Source organism: Scyliorhinus torazame, chromosome 3 (assembly GCF_047496885.1).
Source record: "Scyliorhinus torazame isolate Kashiwa2021f chromosome 3, sScyTor2.1, whole genome shotgun sequence".
Classification (NCBI taxonomy): domain Eukaryota; kingdom Metazoa; phylum Chordata; class Chondrichthyes; order Carcharhiniformes; family Scyliorhinidae; genus Scyliorhinus; species Scyliorhinus torazame.
The window spans coordinates 64,817,890-64,836,317 of NC_092709.1; the positions used below are offsets into that span (position 1 = coordinate 64,817,890).

The window sequence follows — 18,428 nt, forward strand, 5'->3', positions numbered from 1 at the left end:
CCAGAATCCTCCAAGCTTCGGACATGCCCAAAACATATGGACATGATTTGCAGGATTACCCGCACACCGCCCACACCTATCCTCTAGCCCTTCAAAAAGCCTGCTCATCCAGGCCACAGTCATATGCGCCCTGTGGATCACCTTAAATTGTATCAGGCTAAGCCTGGCGCAAGATGAGGACGCATTAACTCTCCTCAGGGCACCCTCCCACAACCCTGCCTCCAGTTCCCTCCCCAGCTCTTCCTCCCATTTCTGTTTCACCTCCCATATCGGGGCTCCCTCCCATTCCATCAGCTCCTTATAAATTTCCGATACCTTCCCTTCCCCCAATCCCACTTTCGACACCACCTTATCTTGGAACACCTGGGGGCTCAGGTGCGGAAAGGTTGATATCTGCTTCCGCACAAAGTCCCTTACATGTAAGTACCAGAACCCATTCCTAACACAAATTTGTCCTTCAACTCTTCCAAGCAGGAAAGACCTGTCTATAAACAAATCCCCAAACCGCTCAATCCCCGCCCGCTGCCATAATCCCCCATCCAGTACCCCCCGGAGCAAACCGGTGGTGCCCACACCGACGTCCCCTTCAGCCCCATGTGCTGTCGCTACTGTCCCCACACCCTCAGCGCCGCCACCACCACTACCATGCTTGTGGAGTACCTGGCCAGTGAGATCGGCAGAGGCGCCGTTAACAGTGCCCCCAAACTCATGTCCCTACATGAGGCCGCCTCCATCCGCTCCCATACCGACCCATCCCCGACTACCCATTTATTGACCATTGTAATATTCGCCGCTCAGTAGTAGTTTATAAAGTTCGGGAGAGCAAGCCCATGTAAATCACTTTCAATTTGTGCCCGCTCATTCTTTTTTTTTTAAATAATATTTTATTGAAAATTTTTGGTCAACCAACACAGTACATTGTGCATCCTTTACACAACATTGTAACAATACAGATAATAATGACCTTTTTTAAATTTAAACAAAAACAACAACAAATAAATAAATATTAAATAACAAAAAATAAAAACTAGCCCTAATTGGCAACTGCCTTGTCTCAGGCCACACCCCCCCCCCCATCCCTCCCCCCCCCCCCCCCCCCCAAGTCCTGGGCCGCTGCTGCTGCCTTCTTTGTTCTCCCCTATCTATCTTTCCGCAAGATATTCGACGAACGGTTGCCACCGCCTAGTAAACCCTTGAGCCGACCCCCTTAGGACGAACTTAATCCGCTCTAACTTTATGAACCCCGCCATATCATTTATCCAGGTCTCCACCCCCGGGGGCTTGGCTTCTTTCCACATTAGCAATATTCTGCGCCGGGCTACTAGGGACGCAAAGGCCAAAACATCGGCCTCTTTCGCCTCCTGCACTCCCGGCTCTTGTGCAACCCCAAATATAGCCAACCCCCAGCTTGGTTCGACCCGGACTCCTACTACTTTCGAAAGCACCTTTGTCACCCCCATCCAAAACCCCTGTAGTGCCGGGCATGACCAAAACATATGGGTATGATTCGCTGGGCTTCTCGAGCACCTCGCACACCTATCCTCCACCCCAAAAAATTTACTGAGCCGTGTTCCAGTCATATGTGCCCTGTGTAATACCTTAAACTGAATCAGGCTTAGCCTGGCGCACGAGGACGACGAGTTTACCCTGTTTAGGGCATCTGCCCACATCCCCTCCTCAATCTCCTCCCCCAGCTCTTCTTCCCATTTCCCTTTTAGTTCGTCCATCATAGTCTCCCCTTCGTCTCTCATTTCCCTATATATATCCGACACCTTACCGTCCCCCACCCATTTCTTTGAGATGACTCTGTCCTGCACCTCTTGTGTCGGGAGCTGCGGGAATTCCCTCACCTGCTGCCTCGCAAAAGCCCTCAATTGCATGTACCTGAATGCATTCCCTTGGGGCAACCCATATTTCTCGGTCAGCGCTCCCAGACTCGCAAACTTCCCATCCACAAATAGATCTTTCAATTGCGTTATACCTGCTCTTTGCCACATTCCATATCCCCCATCCATTCCCCCCGGGGCAAACCTATGGTTGTTTCTTATCGGGGACCCCCCCAGTGCTCCGGTCTTTCCCCTATGTCGTCTCCACTGTCCCCAAATCTTCAGTGTAGCTACCACCACCGGACTCGTGGTATAGTTCCTTGGTGAGAACGGCAATGGGGCTGTCACCATAGCCTGCAGGCTGGTCCCCCTACAGGACGCCCTCTCTAATCTCTTCCACGCCGCTCCTTCCTCCTCTCCCATCCACTTACTCACCATTGAAATATTAGCAGCCCAATAATACTCACTTAGGCTCGGTAGTGCCAGCCCCCCCTATCCCTACTACGCTGTAAGAATCCCTTCCTCACTCTCGGAGTCTTCCCGGCCCAAACAAAACCCATAATACTCTTTTCTATCCTTTTGAAAAAAGCCTTCGTGATCACCACCGGGAGACACTGAAACACAAAAAGGAATCTCGGGAGGACCACCATCTTAACTGCCTGCACCCTCCCTGCCATTGACAATGCTACCATATCCCATCTCTTGAAATCTTCCTCCATCTGTTCCACCAACCGCGTCAAATTTAGCCTGTGCAATGTGCCCCAATTCTTAGCTATCTGGATCCCCAGGTAACGAAAGTCTCTTGTTACCTTCCTCAACGGTAGGTCTTCTATTTCTCTACTCTGCTCCCCTGGATGCACCACAAACAGCTCACTCTCTCCCATGTTCAATTTATACCCTGAAAAATCCCCAAACTCCCCAAGTATCCGCATTATTTCTGGCATCCCCTCCGCTGGATCCGCCACATATAGTAGCAGATCATCCGCATATAAAGATACCCGGTGTTCTTCTCCTCCCCTAAGTATTCCCCTCCATCCCTTGGAACCTCTCAGCGCTATCGCCAGGGGCTCAATCGCCAGTGCAAACAGTAATGGGGACAGAGGACATCCCTGCCTTGTCCCTCTATGGAGCCGAAAATATGCCGATCCCCGTCCATTCGTGACCACACTCGCCACTGGGGCCCTATACAACAGCTGCACCCATCTAACATACCCCTCTCCGAACCCAAATCTCCTCAACACCTCCCACAGATAATCCCACTCCACTCTATCAAATGCTTTCTCGGCATCCATCGCCACTACTATCTCCGTTTCACCCTCTGGTGGGGCCATCATCATTACCCCTAACAACCTCCGTATGTTCGTGTTCAGCTGTCTCCCCTTCACAAACCCAGTTTGGTCCTCATGAACCACCCCCGGGACACATTCCTCTATTCTCATTGCCATTACCTTGGCCAAGACCTTGGCATCTACATTGAGGAGGGAGATTGGTCTGTAGGACCCGCATTGTAGCGGATCCTTTTCCTTCTTTAAAAGAAGCGATATCGTTGCTTCTGACATAGTCGGGGGCAGTTGTCCCCTTTCCTTTGCCTCGTTGAAGGTCCTCGTCAGTAGCGGGGCGAGCAAGTCCAAATATTTTCTGTAAAATTCAACTGGGAATCCGTCCGGTCCCGGGGCCTTTCCCGTCTGCATGTTCCTAATTCCTTTCACCACTTCTTCTACCGTGATCTGTGCTCCCAATCCCATTCTTTCCTGCTCTTCCACCTTGGGAATTTCCAGCCGATCCAAAAACTCCATCATTCTCTCCCTCCCATCCGGGGGTTGAGCTTCATACAATTTTTTATAAAATGTCTTGAACACTTCATTCACTCTCTCCGCTCCCCGCTCCGTCTCTCCATCTTCGTCTCTCACCCCCCCTATTTCCCTCGCTGCTCCCCTTTTCCTCAATTGGTGTGCCAGCAATCTGCTCGCCTTCTCTCCATATTCATACTGTACACCCTGCGCCTTCCTCCATTGTGCCTCTGCAGTGCCTGTGGTCAGCAAGTCAAATTCCACATGCAGCCTTTGCCTTTCCCTATACAGTCCCTCCTCCGGTGCTTCCGCATACTGTCTGTCCACCCTCAAAAGTTCTTGCAACAACCGCTCCCGTTCCTTACTCTCCTGCTTCCCTTTGTGTGTCCTTATTGATATCAGCTCCCCCCTAACCACCGCCTTCAACGCCTCCCAGACCACTCCCACCTGAACCTCCCCATTGTCATTGAGTTCCAAGTACTTTTCAATGCATCCCCTCACCCTTAAGCACACCCCCTCATCCGCCATTAGTCCCATATCCATTCTCCAGGGTGGACGCCCTCTTGTTTCCTCCCCTATCTCCAAGTCTACCCAGTGTGGGGCATGATCCGAAATGGCTATAGCCGTATATTCCGTTCCCCTCACCCTCGGGATCAATGCCCTACCCAACACAAAAAAGTCTATGCGTGAATAGACTTTATGGACATAGGAGAAAAACGAGAACTCCTTACTCCTAGGTCTACTGAATCTCCACGGGTCCACCCCTCCCATCTGCTCCATAAAATCCTTAAGCACCTTGGCTGCTGCCGGCCTCCTACCAGTCCTGGACTTCGACCTATCCAGCCTTGGTTCCAACACCGTGTTAAAGTCTCCCCCCATTATCAGCTTTCCGGTCTCTAGGTCTGGGATGCGTCCTAGCATTCGCCTCATAAAATTGGCATCGTCCCAATTCGGGGCATACACGTTTACCAACACCACCATCTCTCCCTGTAATTTGCCACTCACCATCACGTATCTGCCCCCGTTATCCGCCACTATAGTCTTTGCCTCGAACATTACCCGCTTCCCCACTAATATAGCCACCCCCCTGTTTTTCGCATCCAGCCCCGAATGGAACACCTGCCCTACCCATCCTTTGCGCAACCTAACCTGATCTATCAGTTTCAGGTGCGTTTCCTGTAACATGACCACATCTGCTTTAAGTTTCTTAAGGTGTGCGTGTACTCGTGCCCTCTTTATCGGCCCGTTAAGCCCCCTCACGTTCCACGTGATCAGCCGAGTTGGGGGGCTTCCCACCCCCCCCCCCCCTTGCCGGTTAGCCATCATCTTTTTCCAGCTTCTCGCCCAGTTCCCACGCGGCTGTATTTCTCCCAGACGGTGCCCCCCAGCCCATCCTTTCCCGCACCCACTCCCCCCTTTCCCCAGCAGCAGCAACCCAGTAATTCCCCCCTCCCCCCCCCCCCCGCTAGACCCCCCGCTAGCGTAATTACTCCCCCCATGTTGCTCCCAGAAGTCAGCAAACTCTGGCTGACCTCGGCTTCCCCCCGTGATCACGGCTCGCCCCCTGCGGCGCCCCCTCCTTCCTGCTTCTCTATTCCCGCCATAATTATCATAGCGCGGGAACCAAGCCCGCGCCTCTCCCTCGGCCCCGCCTCCCATGGCCAACGCCCCATCTCCTCTCCCTCCCCACCTCCCCCCATCACCACCTGTGGGAGAAAGAAAAGTTACCATACCGCAGGATTAATCATACAATCCCTCTTCGCCACCCCCCCCCACTCTTCCCACCACTTTGTCCAAACGTTCATTTTCGTAGTCCAATCATTCCAATTTTTCTTCTACAATAAAAGTCCACGCTTCATCCGCCGTCTCAAAGTAGTGGTGCCTCCCTTGATATGTGACCCACAGTCTTGCCGGTTGCAGCATTCCAAACTTTATCTTTTTTTTGTGAAGTACCGCTTTGGCCCGATTAAAGCTCGCCCTCCTTCTCGCCACCTCCGCACTCCAATCTTGATAGACGCGGATCACCGCGTTCTCCCATTTACTACACCGAGTTTTCTTCGCCCATCTAAGGACCATTTCTCTATCCTTAAAACGGAGAAATCTCACCACTATGGCTCTGGGAGCTTCTCCTGCTCTCGGTCCTCGCACCATAACTCGGTATGCTCCCTCCACCTCCAACGGACCCGTCGGGGCCTCCACTCCCATTAACGAGTGCAGCATCGTGCTCACATATGCCCCGACGTCCGCCCCCTCCACACCTTCAGGAAGGCCAAGAATCCTCAAGTTGTTCCTCCTTGCGTTATTTTCCAGTGCCTCCAACCTCTCCACAGATCGTTTCTGGTGTGCCTCCTGTATCTCCGACTTCACCACCAGGCCCTGTATGTCGTTTTCATTCTCTGCTGCTTTCGCCTTCACGACCCGAAGCTCCTGCTCCTGGGTCTTTTGTTCCTCTTTCAGCCCTTCAATCGCCTGTAATATCGGGGCCAACAACTCTTTCTTCATTTCCTTTTTTATCTCCTCCACGCAGCGTTTCAAAAACTCTTGTTGTTCAGGGCCCCATATGAAACTGCCACCTTCCGACGCCATCTTGGTTTCTGCTTGCCTTCCTTGCCGTTGTTCCAAAGGATCCTCTGCAATCCGGCCACTTTCCTCTCCTTTTTCCATCCGTGTCCAGGGGGAACACCCTTCTGGTTTACCGCACGGTGTTTTCAGCCGTTAAAATTGCCGTTGGGGCTCCTATCAAGAGCCCAAAAGTCCGTTTCACAGGGAGCTGCCGAAACGTGCGACTCAGCTGGTCATCGCCGCACCCGGAAGTCCCTGCCCGCTCATTCTTGATCCTTCAACAAGCAGGAATAGTTTCTCCCTATCTGGGCAGCATGGTAGCATGAGTGGATAGCACTGTGGCTTCACAGTGCCAGGGTCCCAGGTTCGATTCCCCACTGGGTCACTGTCTGTGCGGAGTCTGCACGTTCACCCCGTGTCTATCTGTGTTTCCTCCGGATGCTCCGGTTTCCTCCCACAGTCCAAGGACGTGCAGGTCAGGTGGATTTGCCATGATAAATTGCCCTTGGTGACCAAAAAGGTTAGGAGGGGTTATTGGGTTACGGGGATAGGGTGGAAGTGAGGGTTTAAGTGGGTCGGTGCAGACTCGATGGGCCGAATGGCCTCCTTCTGCACTGTATGTTCTATGTACTCTCTCCAATCCCTCATGATTTTGAACATCTCTAGCAAATCTCCTCTTTGCCATCTGCCCAAGGAGAACAGGAGATCGAGCTTCATAACCGAAGTTTCTCATTCCTGGAACCATTCTTGTAAACGTCTTCTGCACTCTCCCCAATAATAAATGTGTATTTTCGATAACTGAGCATTGTGAAAAATCTGTGACTGAATTGTGTCACTATGATTACATGCAACAAATCTTTTCCAGTAACAAGTTAAAAACATATATTTTTAAAAAAATTCAGAGTATACAATTATTTTTTTCTAATTAAGGGGCAATGTAGCATGGCCAATCTACCTACCCTGCACATCTTTGGGTTGTGGGGGTGAGATCCACGCAGACATGGAGTGTGACCAGGGGCCGGGATCGAACCCGGGTCCTCGGCGCTGTGAGGGAGCGTACTAAACACTGTGCCACGTGCCACCCAGGTTAAAAATACAATTAAAAAAGAAGTGCGAATATTATTTATTTTTGTTCCTTGTTCCAACCTCCTCCAGAAACCTTTAAGGCAAACAAGGGCATCAATCAGTTACAACCCTAATGATAAACTGAAAAAGTTCAAAAATAAAATAATCTTCTGACAGTTGCTATTCCTGTAATTTGAAAATAATTCAGCCTCACTCACCTTCTTGTGTAAAGCAATATAATCAAGTCGTATTCCAATCTCCCCTGTAAAGAAGTTGGTTCCATTATAACAATGATTTAGCAAACCCCAACTAATAGGCGAGTGTGGAGGGGGATGACATGAATCTCCAGGACCACCTAGTTGAAGTAGCGTGTTAGCATCTTTCAAACCTTCTGAACAGGCGTCATAGTAGTTTTGGAATCCTAAAATCACATAAGCCATTATTCTTACACTTCTGTTCAAAGCCTGCTATTTAACAAGTATATTTTTCTTCAAAGCTATGGAATATAACCAGCAACAAAATCATTTTTCGTTGGTAATACTGGCGAAAACTACAATAATTGATCACATAAAGAAATTTCTCCTAACTTCAATCGTAATTGTTGAACTTTGTCACTGATTCTACAACCTCAGAATCTTGTTGTTCATTATTCACTCTACCAAAACATCACATAATTTTCAAAATCTTCTAATAATTCTCTTCCCAATCTTCTCATATTCTAATGGAAATTGTCCCAATGTCTCAAGTGTTTCCTCAGTCTTATTTATTTATTTTAAATTTAGAATACCCAATTATATTTTTTTCCAATTAAGGGGCAATTTAGCGTGGCCAATCCACCTAACTCGCACATCTTTGGGTTGTGGGGGTGAAACCCACGCAGACATGGGGAGAATGTGCAAACTTCACATGGACAGTGACCCAGGGCCGGGATCCTCAGCGTTGTAGGCAGCAGTGCTAACCATTGTGCCACGTGCCGCCCTTTCCTCAGAATTATAGTTCATCACCCTGGCACCATCATGGTGAATCAATCCTGAGGATCTTTATGGCTTTAACAAATTATCGTTCCATAATCTGACACCAAAACTGTACACAAACAAGGCCTAACAAACGTTTTTCGCAAATTTATCATTATTTTGGTACTTTTACATTCTATGTCCCAGCAAGTTCTGGATTACCTCAAGTTTAGCAATGGTAGAATTCTGGAGGTCAGACAGTAACGTGTTGGAATAATCACCTCTCGTAGTAACAAATACACTGCCTAGAAGTGTGGTGGAGGCAGATTCAATCGAGGCATTCAAGAGGGCATTAGATGATTATTTGAATAGAAACAATATCTAAAGGTATGGGGAAAAGACAGGGGAATGGCTCTAAGTCATAATGCTCATTTGAAGAACCTGTGCAGATGCAAAGTGCCAAAGGGCTTCCTGGGCCCTAACAATTCTGTGATGTATAGATGTAGGTTTCAGCAGCAGATGAGTTGAAGCAGGGGTGAAATTGGGCAGTTACAGAATTTTGATTAGGGTCTCAGTGATGTTGCAGTTTTATGGTCATCTCAAAGTCAAATCTGATGCCAAAGTTGCCATTGTTTGATTCAACCTCAGACAGTTGCCAAGGAGAGCAATTCAGTTAGTCACTTGAGAATGGATTTGCAGCAGAGAATTAAATTATAATTTCAGTATTTCTAACATTTATGTGGAGGTAATTTCTGTTCCTACAGTAAGGAATATTTGACAAGCACTGATAATTTAGCAACTATGGTTGAGTTAAGGTAGGTGGTGATGAGGCCGAGCTGGATGTCATCCATATGCATGCGAAAACTAATGCTGTGTGTCTAGATGGTGCCACTGAGGAGAAGCATGCAGATGAGAAAGAGGAAGGGGCCAAGGATAGATCCTTGGGGGACACCAGAACTAATGGTGTGGGAACAGGAAGAAAAACCATTTCAAGTGATACTCTGGCTATGATTAGATAGATAAAAATTGAACATGACAATTACAGTCCCATCCAGTGGACAGGCACTGGAGGAGAATTGTATGATCAACCACGCCAAAGGCAGCAGGCAAGTCAAAAAGAATGAGGAGGGACAGTTTACTTCTATCACAATAGGACATCCATAGGATGTCATTTGTGACATTGTAAAAAAATGTTTTGTATTGTGCTGCCGGTGACAATGGAGGGATTCAAACATCGAGTTCGGAAAATTTGAGAGGTAACAACGTGTTCAAGCACTCGGGAAAAGAAAGGGAGGTTGGATATGGGGACAGTAATGACAGTGGGTGGGATTGAGGGTTGAATTGTGAGAAGAATGGTGAAGGCAGCTGATTTAAAGGAAAAAAGGACGATGCCTAAAGAAATGTCTTGAGCTAACAATGCCAGCGAACATGAGGACCAAGGCAACAGTTAGTTGTGAAATCTGCTAAGACTTACTGTCAAGGCTCACATATGAATAAAGTGGTTGGATGGTTCAGAGGGTGGGTAGTTGGGTAGAGGGTATGAAAAGTCTGGTTGGGGACTGGTCAGGCCAGATATGTAGGTTAGGCTATTTAGATAAAGTACCCAAACATCTGTACTGTTGAGTCAGTGTTTTAAAAAATATTAGAGAACATTGTCAAAAGAAATCTAGTGATAATCCAAAGTGGCACGACAGCCAAAAGAGATATCTAAGCTAGTTTTAAATTCTTCTTGCTTTATAAGTGTTACATTACGAAACATTTCTTCTGTACAGTACCGTACAGCCTTAATCCCAAGTTGATTTAGCTATGCCTTTATGATAATCATTACACAGTTTTATCAATTACATAATAAACTTACCTCGAATTGTGAATGTTAAATTGTCAAAATCATGATGGTCTGGTTCATTCCATGTTTCAAAGTTCCATTTTGACAGATATGCCACACCATACTTATCTATAAACAAAAGGAAAATGGTTGCAGGTTGTAAACTAATTATGCAGTTCTTATCTTTGTAAATAATAAATATTTTATTACTAAATATTTTTATTACTAAAATGTTAATTACTAAATATGTACTTAATATTACTAAATTTATTACTCATATTTTGATTAAACTGAAAAGAGTAGATAATGAATTTCTTACGATATCTTCATGCTAACTTGTACAAATACCTCAAAGTCTAACTGAACATCAACATTTAAGTTTGTTTTATTCTTTCACAGGTGTGGTCGTCACTGGCTAGGCCAGAGTTTTTAGTGCTCATCCCTAATTGCCCTTGAGGAGGTGGCGATGAGCTGCCTTTGTGAATCGGTGCAGTCCATGTGACATAGGCACAATCAATCAGGCAGAACGGTAGCAGTGGTTAGCACAGTTGCTTCACAGCTCCAGGGTCCCAAGTTCGATTCCCGGCTTGGGTCACTTTCTGGGCAGAGTCTGCACATTCTCCCTGTGCCTGCGTGGGTTTCCTCCGGGTGCTCCGGTTTCCTCACACAGTCCAAAGATGTGCGGGTTAGGTGGATTGGCCATGCTAAATTGCCCTTAGTGTCCAATAAAAAAGGTTAAGTGGGGTTACTGGGTTACGGGGATGGGGTGAAAGCCTGGGCTTGAGTGGGGTGCTCTTTCCAAAGGCCGGTGCAGACTCAATGGGCCGAATGGCCTCCTTCTGCACTGTAAATTCTATGATTCTGCTGCTTGGGAGCGAGTTCCAGGATTTTGATTCAACTACAGTCGAGGAACAGTGATATATTTCTAAGTCGGCATGATGTGTGACTTGGAGGGGAACTTGCAGGTGATGGTGTTTCCATGCAGCTACAATTGTCCTTCTAGGTTGTAGGGGTCGTGGGTTTGCTGAGTTGCTACAATGCATCTAGCAGATGGTATACAACATTACCACTATGCATTAGTGATGGAGGGTCTAGTTGTTGGTGACAGTCAGACATACACTTTTGGAGGCCCCACGCCCTCCCTCTTGGCGGGGTCCCCATGTCACACCACCCCCTGTTGACATAGCAACCGTTCCCCAATGATGTTGAGCCCCATCCCAAATGATGTCAATGCCCTCCTGACCATGACCACCCTCAGCTCACATAATGCAAGGCACAGAAACCCCAAATCTCATCCTCCCTGCCCAGACCAGTTGTTGCCCATACCCAGCCCAGCCCTCTCACTCACAACCCTGCTGTCTGGCTGGCCTCTGATCGAGTCGCCTCCCTCCCGCTGTTCTCCGATTCCCCGAGACACAATGCTGGTGCTTCATCGCATCTCCCGACGGCTGCTCTGCTCAGCTCTCGGCTCTCGCTCGGGTGGCCAGGCCTCAAGACTCAACGACCACGTGTACTCATGGCTGGCTACTTGGCTGCTGCTGCTGGCTATCTGGCCTGGCCTCTGCTCTGTTTGGTTGGTTGTCTACCCGCATTCCTCAACCCTGGCCTGGAGGTTGAGAGACCCCCGATACTCCCCTCAACAGCTGTTGGTCAGTGCCTTGTCCTCGCCTTGCTGAAGCAGAGGTGGACTTACACTTTTGGGGGCACACACAGCCACTTCTCAGTATGGCCCCCCCCTCACAATTGACCGGAGCCCCACGCAGCACGCTGTGTGTTTCATTCTAATTCCACCTCGGTCAGAGGTGGTGGATGAGGTGCCAATCAAGTTGGCTGCTTTGTCCTGGATGGTGTCGAGCTGCCTGAGTGTTGATGGAGCTGCACTCATCCAGGCAAATGAAGAGTGTGCCTTTTGCCTGGTGGACCGGATTTGGGTTGTCAGGAGGTGAGTTATTTGCCGGAGAATTCCCAGGCTCTGACCTGCTGTTGTAGCTCAAGTAGTTTATATGGCTAGTCCAATTCCGTTTCTGGTCACGATGAGTTTCAGACATAAATACCACAGAAGCCAGCAGTAGGATGGATAAAGATTTAATTACTTTTAACATAAAGTCTGCCGTTGGCAGTAACTATACATATGCAGTCCCTGTTCAGGCCGACTTTTATGCTCGACTTTTAACGACCCCCAACTCAGTGGGCCCCCTCCCTATCTGGGAAGCTCATACTCCATGGGCCCCATAGGAGATCAATAATGGTTTTCCCATGATCCTCGTGGGAGTTACAACACCCTTCACCACCAACACTATCCCCCCCTTCACCCCCAAGTCATCTGAGGAGGCCTTCTGCAGCACCTACACCTGAGGCTGAGCTTCTGCCTGGGCCTGAGTCACGTGATGTGTACCAATTGGTCGACCGCCTTTTTCTGGCCGACATTCAGAGCGATTGCCGAATTCTGGTAGTTTAGACAAAAAAGTCCATCTCTTTCAAATTTTAATAGACATTATTGTTTATTTTTTCCAATAGTTTGGTTTGATAGTTGGGGAAATTAAGAATATATGGCTGTGCTTCCAAAGTCACATAACCACTCGGCTCAGCCAGAGGCTATTCAGATGTTGATTGACAGTTTTAAGAGGCATTAAAGGATTTGATGTGAACAGATTGAACACTTGAGGGGATGAAAATATTTTTGAACGTGTTTTAAGAATGAGTTTTTTCAGAATTAAGTGTGTTTGAATGGCAACTGTTAGATTGTTAGAAGTTTACTTTATTTTCCGAATAACATTTCAAAAACATGGCGCCTGATGTCTGCCCAATGTAGACACCAGGCGAGTGGCTCTTGAGGATACATAGAACAAAGAACATAGAACAGTGCAGCACAGTACAGGCCCTTCAGCCCACGATGTTGTGCCGACCATTTATCTAATCTAAGATCAACCTAACCTACACCCCTTAAATTTACTGCTGTCCATGTGCCTGACCAAGAGTCACTTAAATGTCCGTAATGACTCTAACTCCATCACCTCCACTGGCAGTGCATTCCATGCACCAACCACTCTGTGTAAAGAACCTACCCCTGACATCTTCCCTATACTTTCCTCCAATCACCTTAAAATTATGTCCCCTCGTGACAGCATTTCCACCCTGGGGAAAAGTCTCTGGCTATCCACTCTATCCATGCCTCTCAACACCTTGTACACTTCTATCATGTCACCTCTCTTCCTTCTTCATCCAGTGAGAAAAGCCCTAGCTCCCTCAACCTTTCTTCATAAGACATGCCCTCCAGTCCAGGCAGCATCCTGGTAAATCTCCTCTGCACCCTCTCCAAAGCATTCACATCCTTCCTATAATGAGGCGACCAGAACTGGACACAATATTCCAAGCGTGGTCTTAACCAGAGTTTTATAAAGCTGCAGCAAAACCTCGTGGCTCTTAAACTCAATCCTCTGTTAATGAAAGCCAACACACCATACGCCTTTGTAAAAACCCTGTCAACCTGGGTGGCAATTTTGAGGGATCTATGAACATGGACCCCAAGATCCCTTTGTCCCTCCACAGTTCCAAGAATCCTGCTTTTAACCCTGTGTACAGAATTCAAATTTGACCTTCCAAAATTAAACACTTCAGATTTATCTAGGTTGAACTCCATCTGCCACTTCTCAGCCCAGCTCTGCATCCTGTCAATGTCCTCTTGTAACCTGCAACAGCCCTCGACACTATCTACAACTCCTCCAACCTTCGTGTCATTGGCAAACTTACTAACCCACCCTACCACTTCCTCATCCATATCATTTATAAAAACCACAAAGAGCAGAGTTCCCAGAACAGATCCCTGCGGGACACCACTGGTCACCGACCTCCAGGCGGAATACTTTCCATCCACTACCACTCGCTGGCTTCTTTCGGCCAGCCAATTCTGTATCCAGACTGCCAGAGTTCCCTATATCCCATGCCCCCTAACTTTCTGAATGAGATTACCACGGGGAATCTTATCAAATCTTATGAAATCCATATACACCACATCCACTGCTCAACCTTCATCAATGTGTCTCGTCACATCCTCAAAGAAGTCAATGAGGCTTGTGACCTGCCCCTCACAAAGCCATGCTGACTATCTCAAACTAAGTTATTCTAAATAATCATAAATTCTATCTCTCAGAATCCTTTCCAATATTTTGCTCACCACAGATGTAACACTGATTGGTCTGTAATTCCAAGTGATTTCCCTATTCCCTTTCTTGAACAGGGGAACAACATTCGCCTCCCTCCAATCATCCGGTACTACTCCATTGGAGAGTGAGGACGCAAAGATCTTCGCCAATGGCGCAGCAATCTCCTCCCTCGCTTCCCATAGTAACCTTGAGTATATCCCATCTGGCCCAGGGGACTTATCTATTCTGATGCTTTTCAAAATTTCCAGCAAATCCTCCTTCTTAGTATCAACCTGTTCAAGCCTTTTAACCTGGTTCACACTGTTCTCACGAGCAACAAGGTCCCTCTCTCTCGTGAATACTGATTTGAAGCAAAATATTAATTTAGGCCTCCCCTACCTCATCAGACTCTAGGCACAAGTTCCCTTCATTATCCCTGATTGACCCTACTCTCACTCTGATCATAGAATTTACAGTGCAGAAGGAGGCCATTCGGCCCATCGAGTCCGCACCGGCTCTTGGAAAGAGCACTCGACCCAAGGTCAACACCTCCACCCTATCCCCATAACCCAGTAACCTCACCCAACACTAAGGGCAATTTTGGACAATAAGGGTAATTTATCATGGCCAATCCACCTAACCTGCACATCTTTGGACTGTGGGAGGAAACCGGAGCACCCGGAGGAAGCCCATGCACACACGGGGAGGATGTGCAGACTCCGCACAGACAGTGACCCAAGCCGGAATCGAACCTGGGACCCTGGAGCTGTGAAGCAATTGTGCTATCCACAATGCTACCGTGCTGCCGTGCTCATCCTCTTATTTCTCACATAAGTGTAAAACGCCTTGGGGTTTTCCCTAATCCTTTCCACCTGGGCTTTTTCATGCCCCCTTCTAGTTCTCCTAAGTCCATTTTTGAGTTCCTTCCTGGCTACCTTGTAACCCTCTAGAGCCATGCCAGATTCCTGCTTCCTCAACCTTACGTAAGCTTCCTTCCTCCTCTTGATTAGGAGGTCCTTCACCTTACCATTCCTTCCTTGTCTCAGTGGGACAAAACTATCCAGTACTCGCAGCAAGTGCTCCTTAAAGAACCCACACGTTACTGTTGTGCATTTCCCTGAGAACATCTGTTCCCAATTTAAGCTCCTCAGTTCCTGTGTAATAGCAGTATAATTTCCCCTCCTCCAATTAAATACCTTCCCATACTGTCTGTTCCAATCCCTCTCCGTGACTATGGTAAAGGTCAAGGGGTTGTGGTCACTCTCACCGAAATGCTCTCCCACAGAGACATCTGAACCTGGCCTGATTCGTTGCCAAGCACCAAATCCAATATGGCCTCCCCCCTAGTCGGCCTATCTACATATTGAGTCAGGAATCCTTCCTGGACACACCTGACAAAATCTGCTCCATCCAAACCATTTGCACTAAGTTCCAGTCAATATCAGGGAAGTTGAAGACACCTATGACAACAACTCTGTTACTTCTGCACCTTTCCAAGATCTACCGCCCAATCTGTTCCTCCATCTCTCTGCTGCTATTGGGGGTCTATAGAAAACTCCCAATAAAGTTACTGCTCCTTTCTTGTTTGTGACTTCCATCCATACTGACTCAGTAGACAAACCCTCCTCGACTACCTCCTTTCCTGCAGCTGTGATGCACTCTCTAATTAACAGTGCCATTCCCGCTCCTCTTTTACCTCCCTCCCTATTCTTAAAACAACTAATTCCAGAACATCTAACAACCATTCCTGCCCCAGTGAAATCCATGTCTCTGTAATGGCCACAACATCGTAGTGCGAAGTACTGATTCATGCTCTTAAGTTCATCTCTCTTATTCCTGACACTCTTGCATAGAAACAGACACACTTTAACCCAGCCCATCATCCTTTTTCTTAGCTATGTCGTTGTGCCAACGTGCACCACGACTTCTGGTTGCTCCCCCTCCCCTCTTAATAATCCTGTAGACTCAATTCAAGAAATCCCTGACCCTGGCACCTGGGAGGCAACGTACCTTCCGGGAGTCTCTTTCGCAAACACAGAATCTCCTATCCGTTCCCCTAACTGTTGAGTCTCCTATCACTATCGTTTTCTGTTCTCTCCCTTTCCCTTCTGAGCCACAGAGCAAGGCTCAGTGTCTGAGACCTGGCCGCTATGGCCTTCCCCTGGTAGGTCCCCCCCCCCCCCACACACACACACACACACACACACACACACACACACACACACACGCACACCCACCCCCTGCACTGATGCCTGTTCCCTTTCCTTCCCTTGACTGTAACCCAGCTACTCTTGTCCTGAAACTTGGATGTGGCTACCTCCCTGTAACTCCTCTTTATCACCCCCTCTGCCTCCCGGATGATTCGAAGTTCATCCAGCTCCTGCTCCCTAACGCGGTCGCTGAGGAGCTGGAGTTGGGTGCACTTCCCGCAGGTGTAGTCAGTGGGGACACTAGTGGTGTCCATTACCTCCCACATCCTACAGGAGGAGCATGCAACTGCCTTAACTTCCATCCCCTCTGATCTGAATTCCCAAAGAGATTTAAAAGGAAACAAAATTAAAGATGAATTTTAATAAGAACATTTCATAAGATTGTTTTATTCAGCTTTGGACACATTGGGCAGTATTTCCCATCGTGCACACCTTGAGACTATAAATTCCCACCTAAAGTTACCAGACCTGTAAATGGTCCGTCAACCTTTCTGCCCCCCCCCTCCAATTCCCGTGGAGAGCGGGACCGGAAATGTCACCCCATTATTTTGCTGACAGTAACTGTAAGGCATCATCATTGTAATTGATCGTGAAATAATTTGGAGTTGAGACTCTGAAATAATATGTTTAATTGTATTACAAACTTTTTTCGAAGCACTTACCAATATACCTTCTCGCCAAAAGGGTGACCAATTTTTTCCACTCAAACACCTGCACTTTCTCTTCAAAATTAGTAAAGTAGCCTGATGGATTTCCCATAAGCTCAAATCCTGTAAAATATGAAGAAGGAAGTTTGTTACTTTACAAAATAATTTATCAAACAGACTTGGTGATTAATGCAATGAATTAACTGTATAATTATCAGTTCAATTCAAACACACTGTTCTGACTAAGGCTACAACACAATGCATCATTCAACATAAAAATAAATGGAATTACTTAATTGAAAGAATGTACAGTATAGATGTGAAATTCAGCATTGCATGAAACCTTGTTAATATGGAACAGTAGAACTTTCTCCAAATCCATGGATAGGATGGTGGAGAAATGACCTGCATCTACAATTGATTGTGAGAGGTTTGCGCCAATCTACATAACAGCCTGAAGAGTTATCACCAAAATGTATGCCAGTGCTGTCATTTCACTCAGAGTGCCACAAAACCCCTCATAATTTAGAGCACCTCTATTAAGTCTCCCTCTTAACTTCCCTGCTCTGTGTCTAAATGGTGAAAAAAAATTCTGAGGGTCTATGATAGAGTAGACAAGGAGAGAGGGTTTTCCTAAAGAAAGAGGATAAGCAACCCAAAGAATACAGATTTAAGCTAACTGGCACAAGAAGCAGGGAGTGGATGAGGAGAAAGTTTTTATGATCTAGAATCCATTGCCTGAAAAAGTTGTAGAAGCGGGTTATAGAATCATAGAATTTACAGTGCAGAAGGAGGCCATTCGGCCCATCAAGACTCCGCCGGCCCTTAGAAAGAGCACCCCACTTCAGCCCACACCACCAACTTAACCCCGTAACCCCACCTAACCTTTTTGAACACTGAGGGCAACTTAGCACGGCCAATTCACCTAACCTGAACATCTTTGGACTGTGGGAGGAAACTGGAGCACCCGGAGGAAACCCACACAGGCACGGGGAGAACATGCAGACTCCACACAGACAGTGCAGACAATCGAACCTGGGACCCTGGAGCTGTGAAGCAACTGTGCTAACCACTTTGCTACCTTTCAATTGCAACTTTTCAAAAGTAAATTAGATCAATTCTTGAAAATCAAAGAATTTGCGGATTTATAGGGAAAACTCAATGAGCTTCAACTTTAGTTAACGGTCCCTTATGAGGGGTGTTCTCAAATGCATTGGTATAAATAACACCCATAGACATCCCCCTGCCCACTACTTTAGTCACTTCTTCAAAAAATGCAATCAGGTTTGTTAAACATGGCCTACTTTTTACAAATGCTGGAGCAGTCAAGATGTGACTTGGAGCTATGGCCAATGCTGCTGCCATAGTAGTTGGATAGAATAGTTGGTGAAAAATACAGCTTCTCTAA

At 47.2% G+C, this 18,428-nt stretch overlaps 1 protein-coding gene across 2 annotated transcripts in view; it reads right to left on the bottom strand.

Annotated features, from left to right (window-relative positions):
- The window catches only part of idua (alpha-L-iduronidase), a 354,201-nt gene that overhangs the window by 169,484 nt on the left and 166,289 nt on the right, over positions 1-18,428 (bottom strand). For both annotated transcript variants that reach the window (XM_072495758.1, XM_072495759.1), the window contains exons 4-6: positions 17,036-17,143; positions 10,055-10,150; positions 7,462-7,664 (exon numbers count right to left, since the gene is read on the bottom strand). In XM_072495758.1, coding sequence (XP_072351859.1) covers positions 7,462-7,664; positions 10,055-10,150; positions 17,036-17,143 — 407 coding nt within the window. The remainder of the gene's footprint in view (positions 1-7,461; positions 7,665-10,054; positions 10,151-17,035; positions 17,144-18,428) is intronic.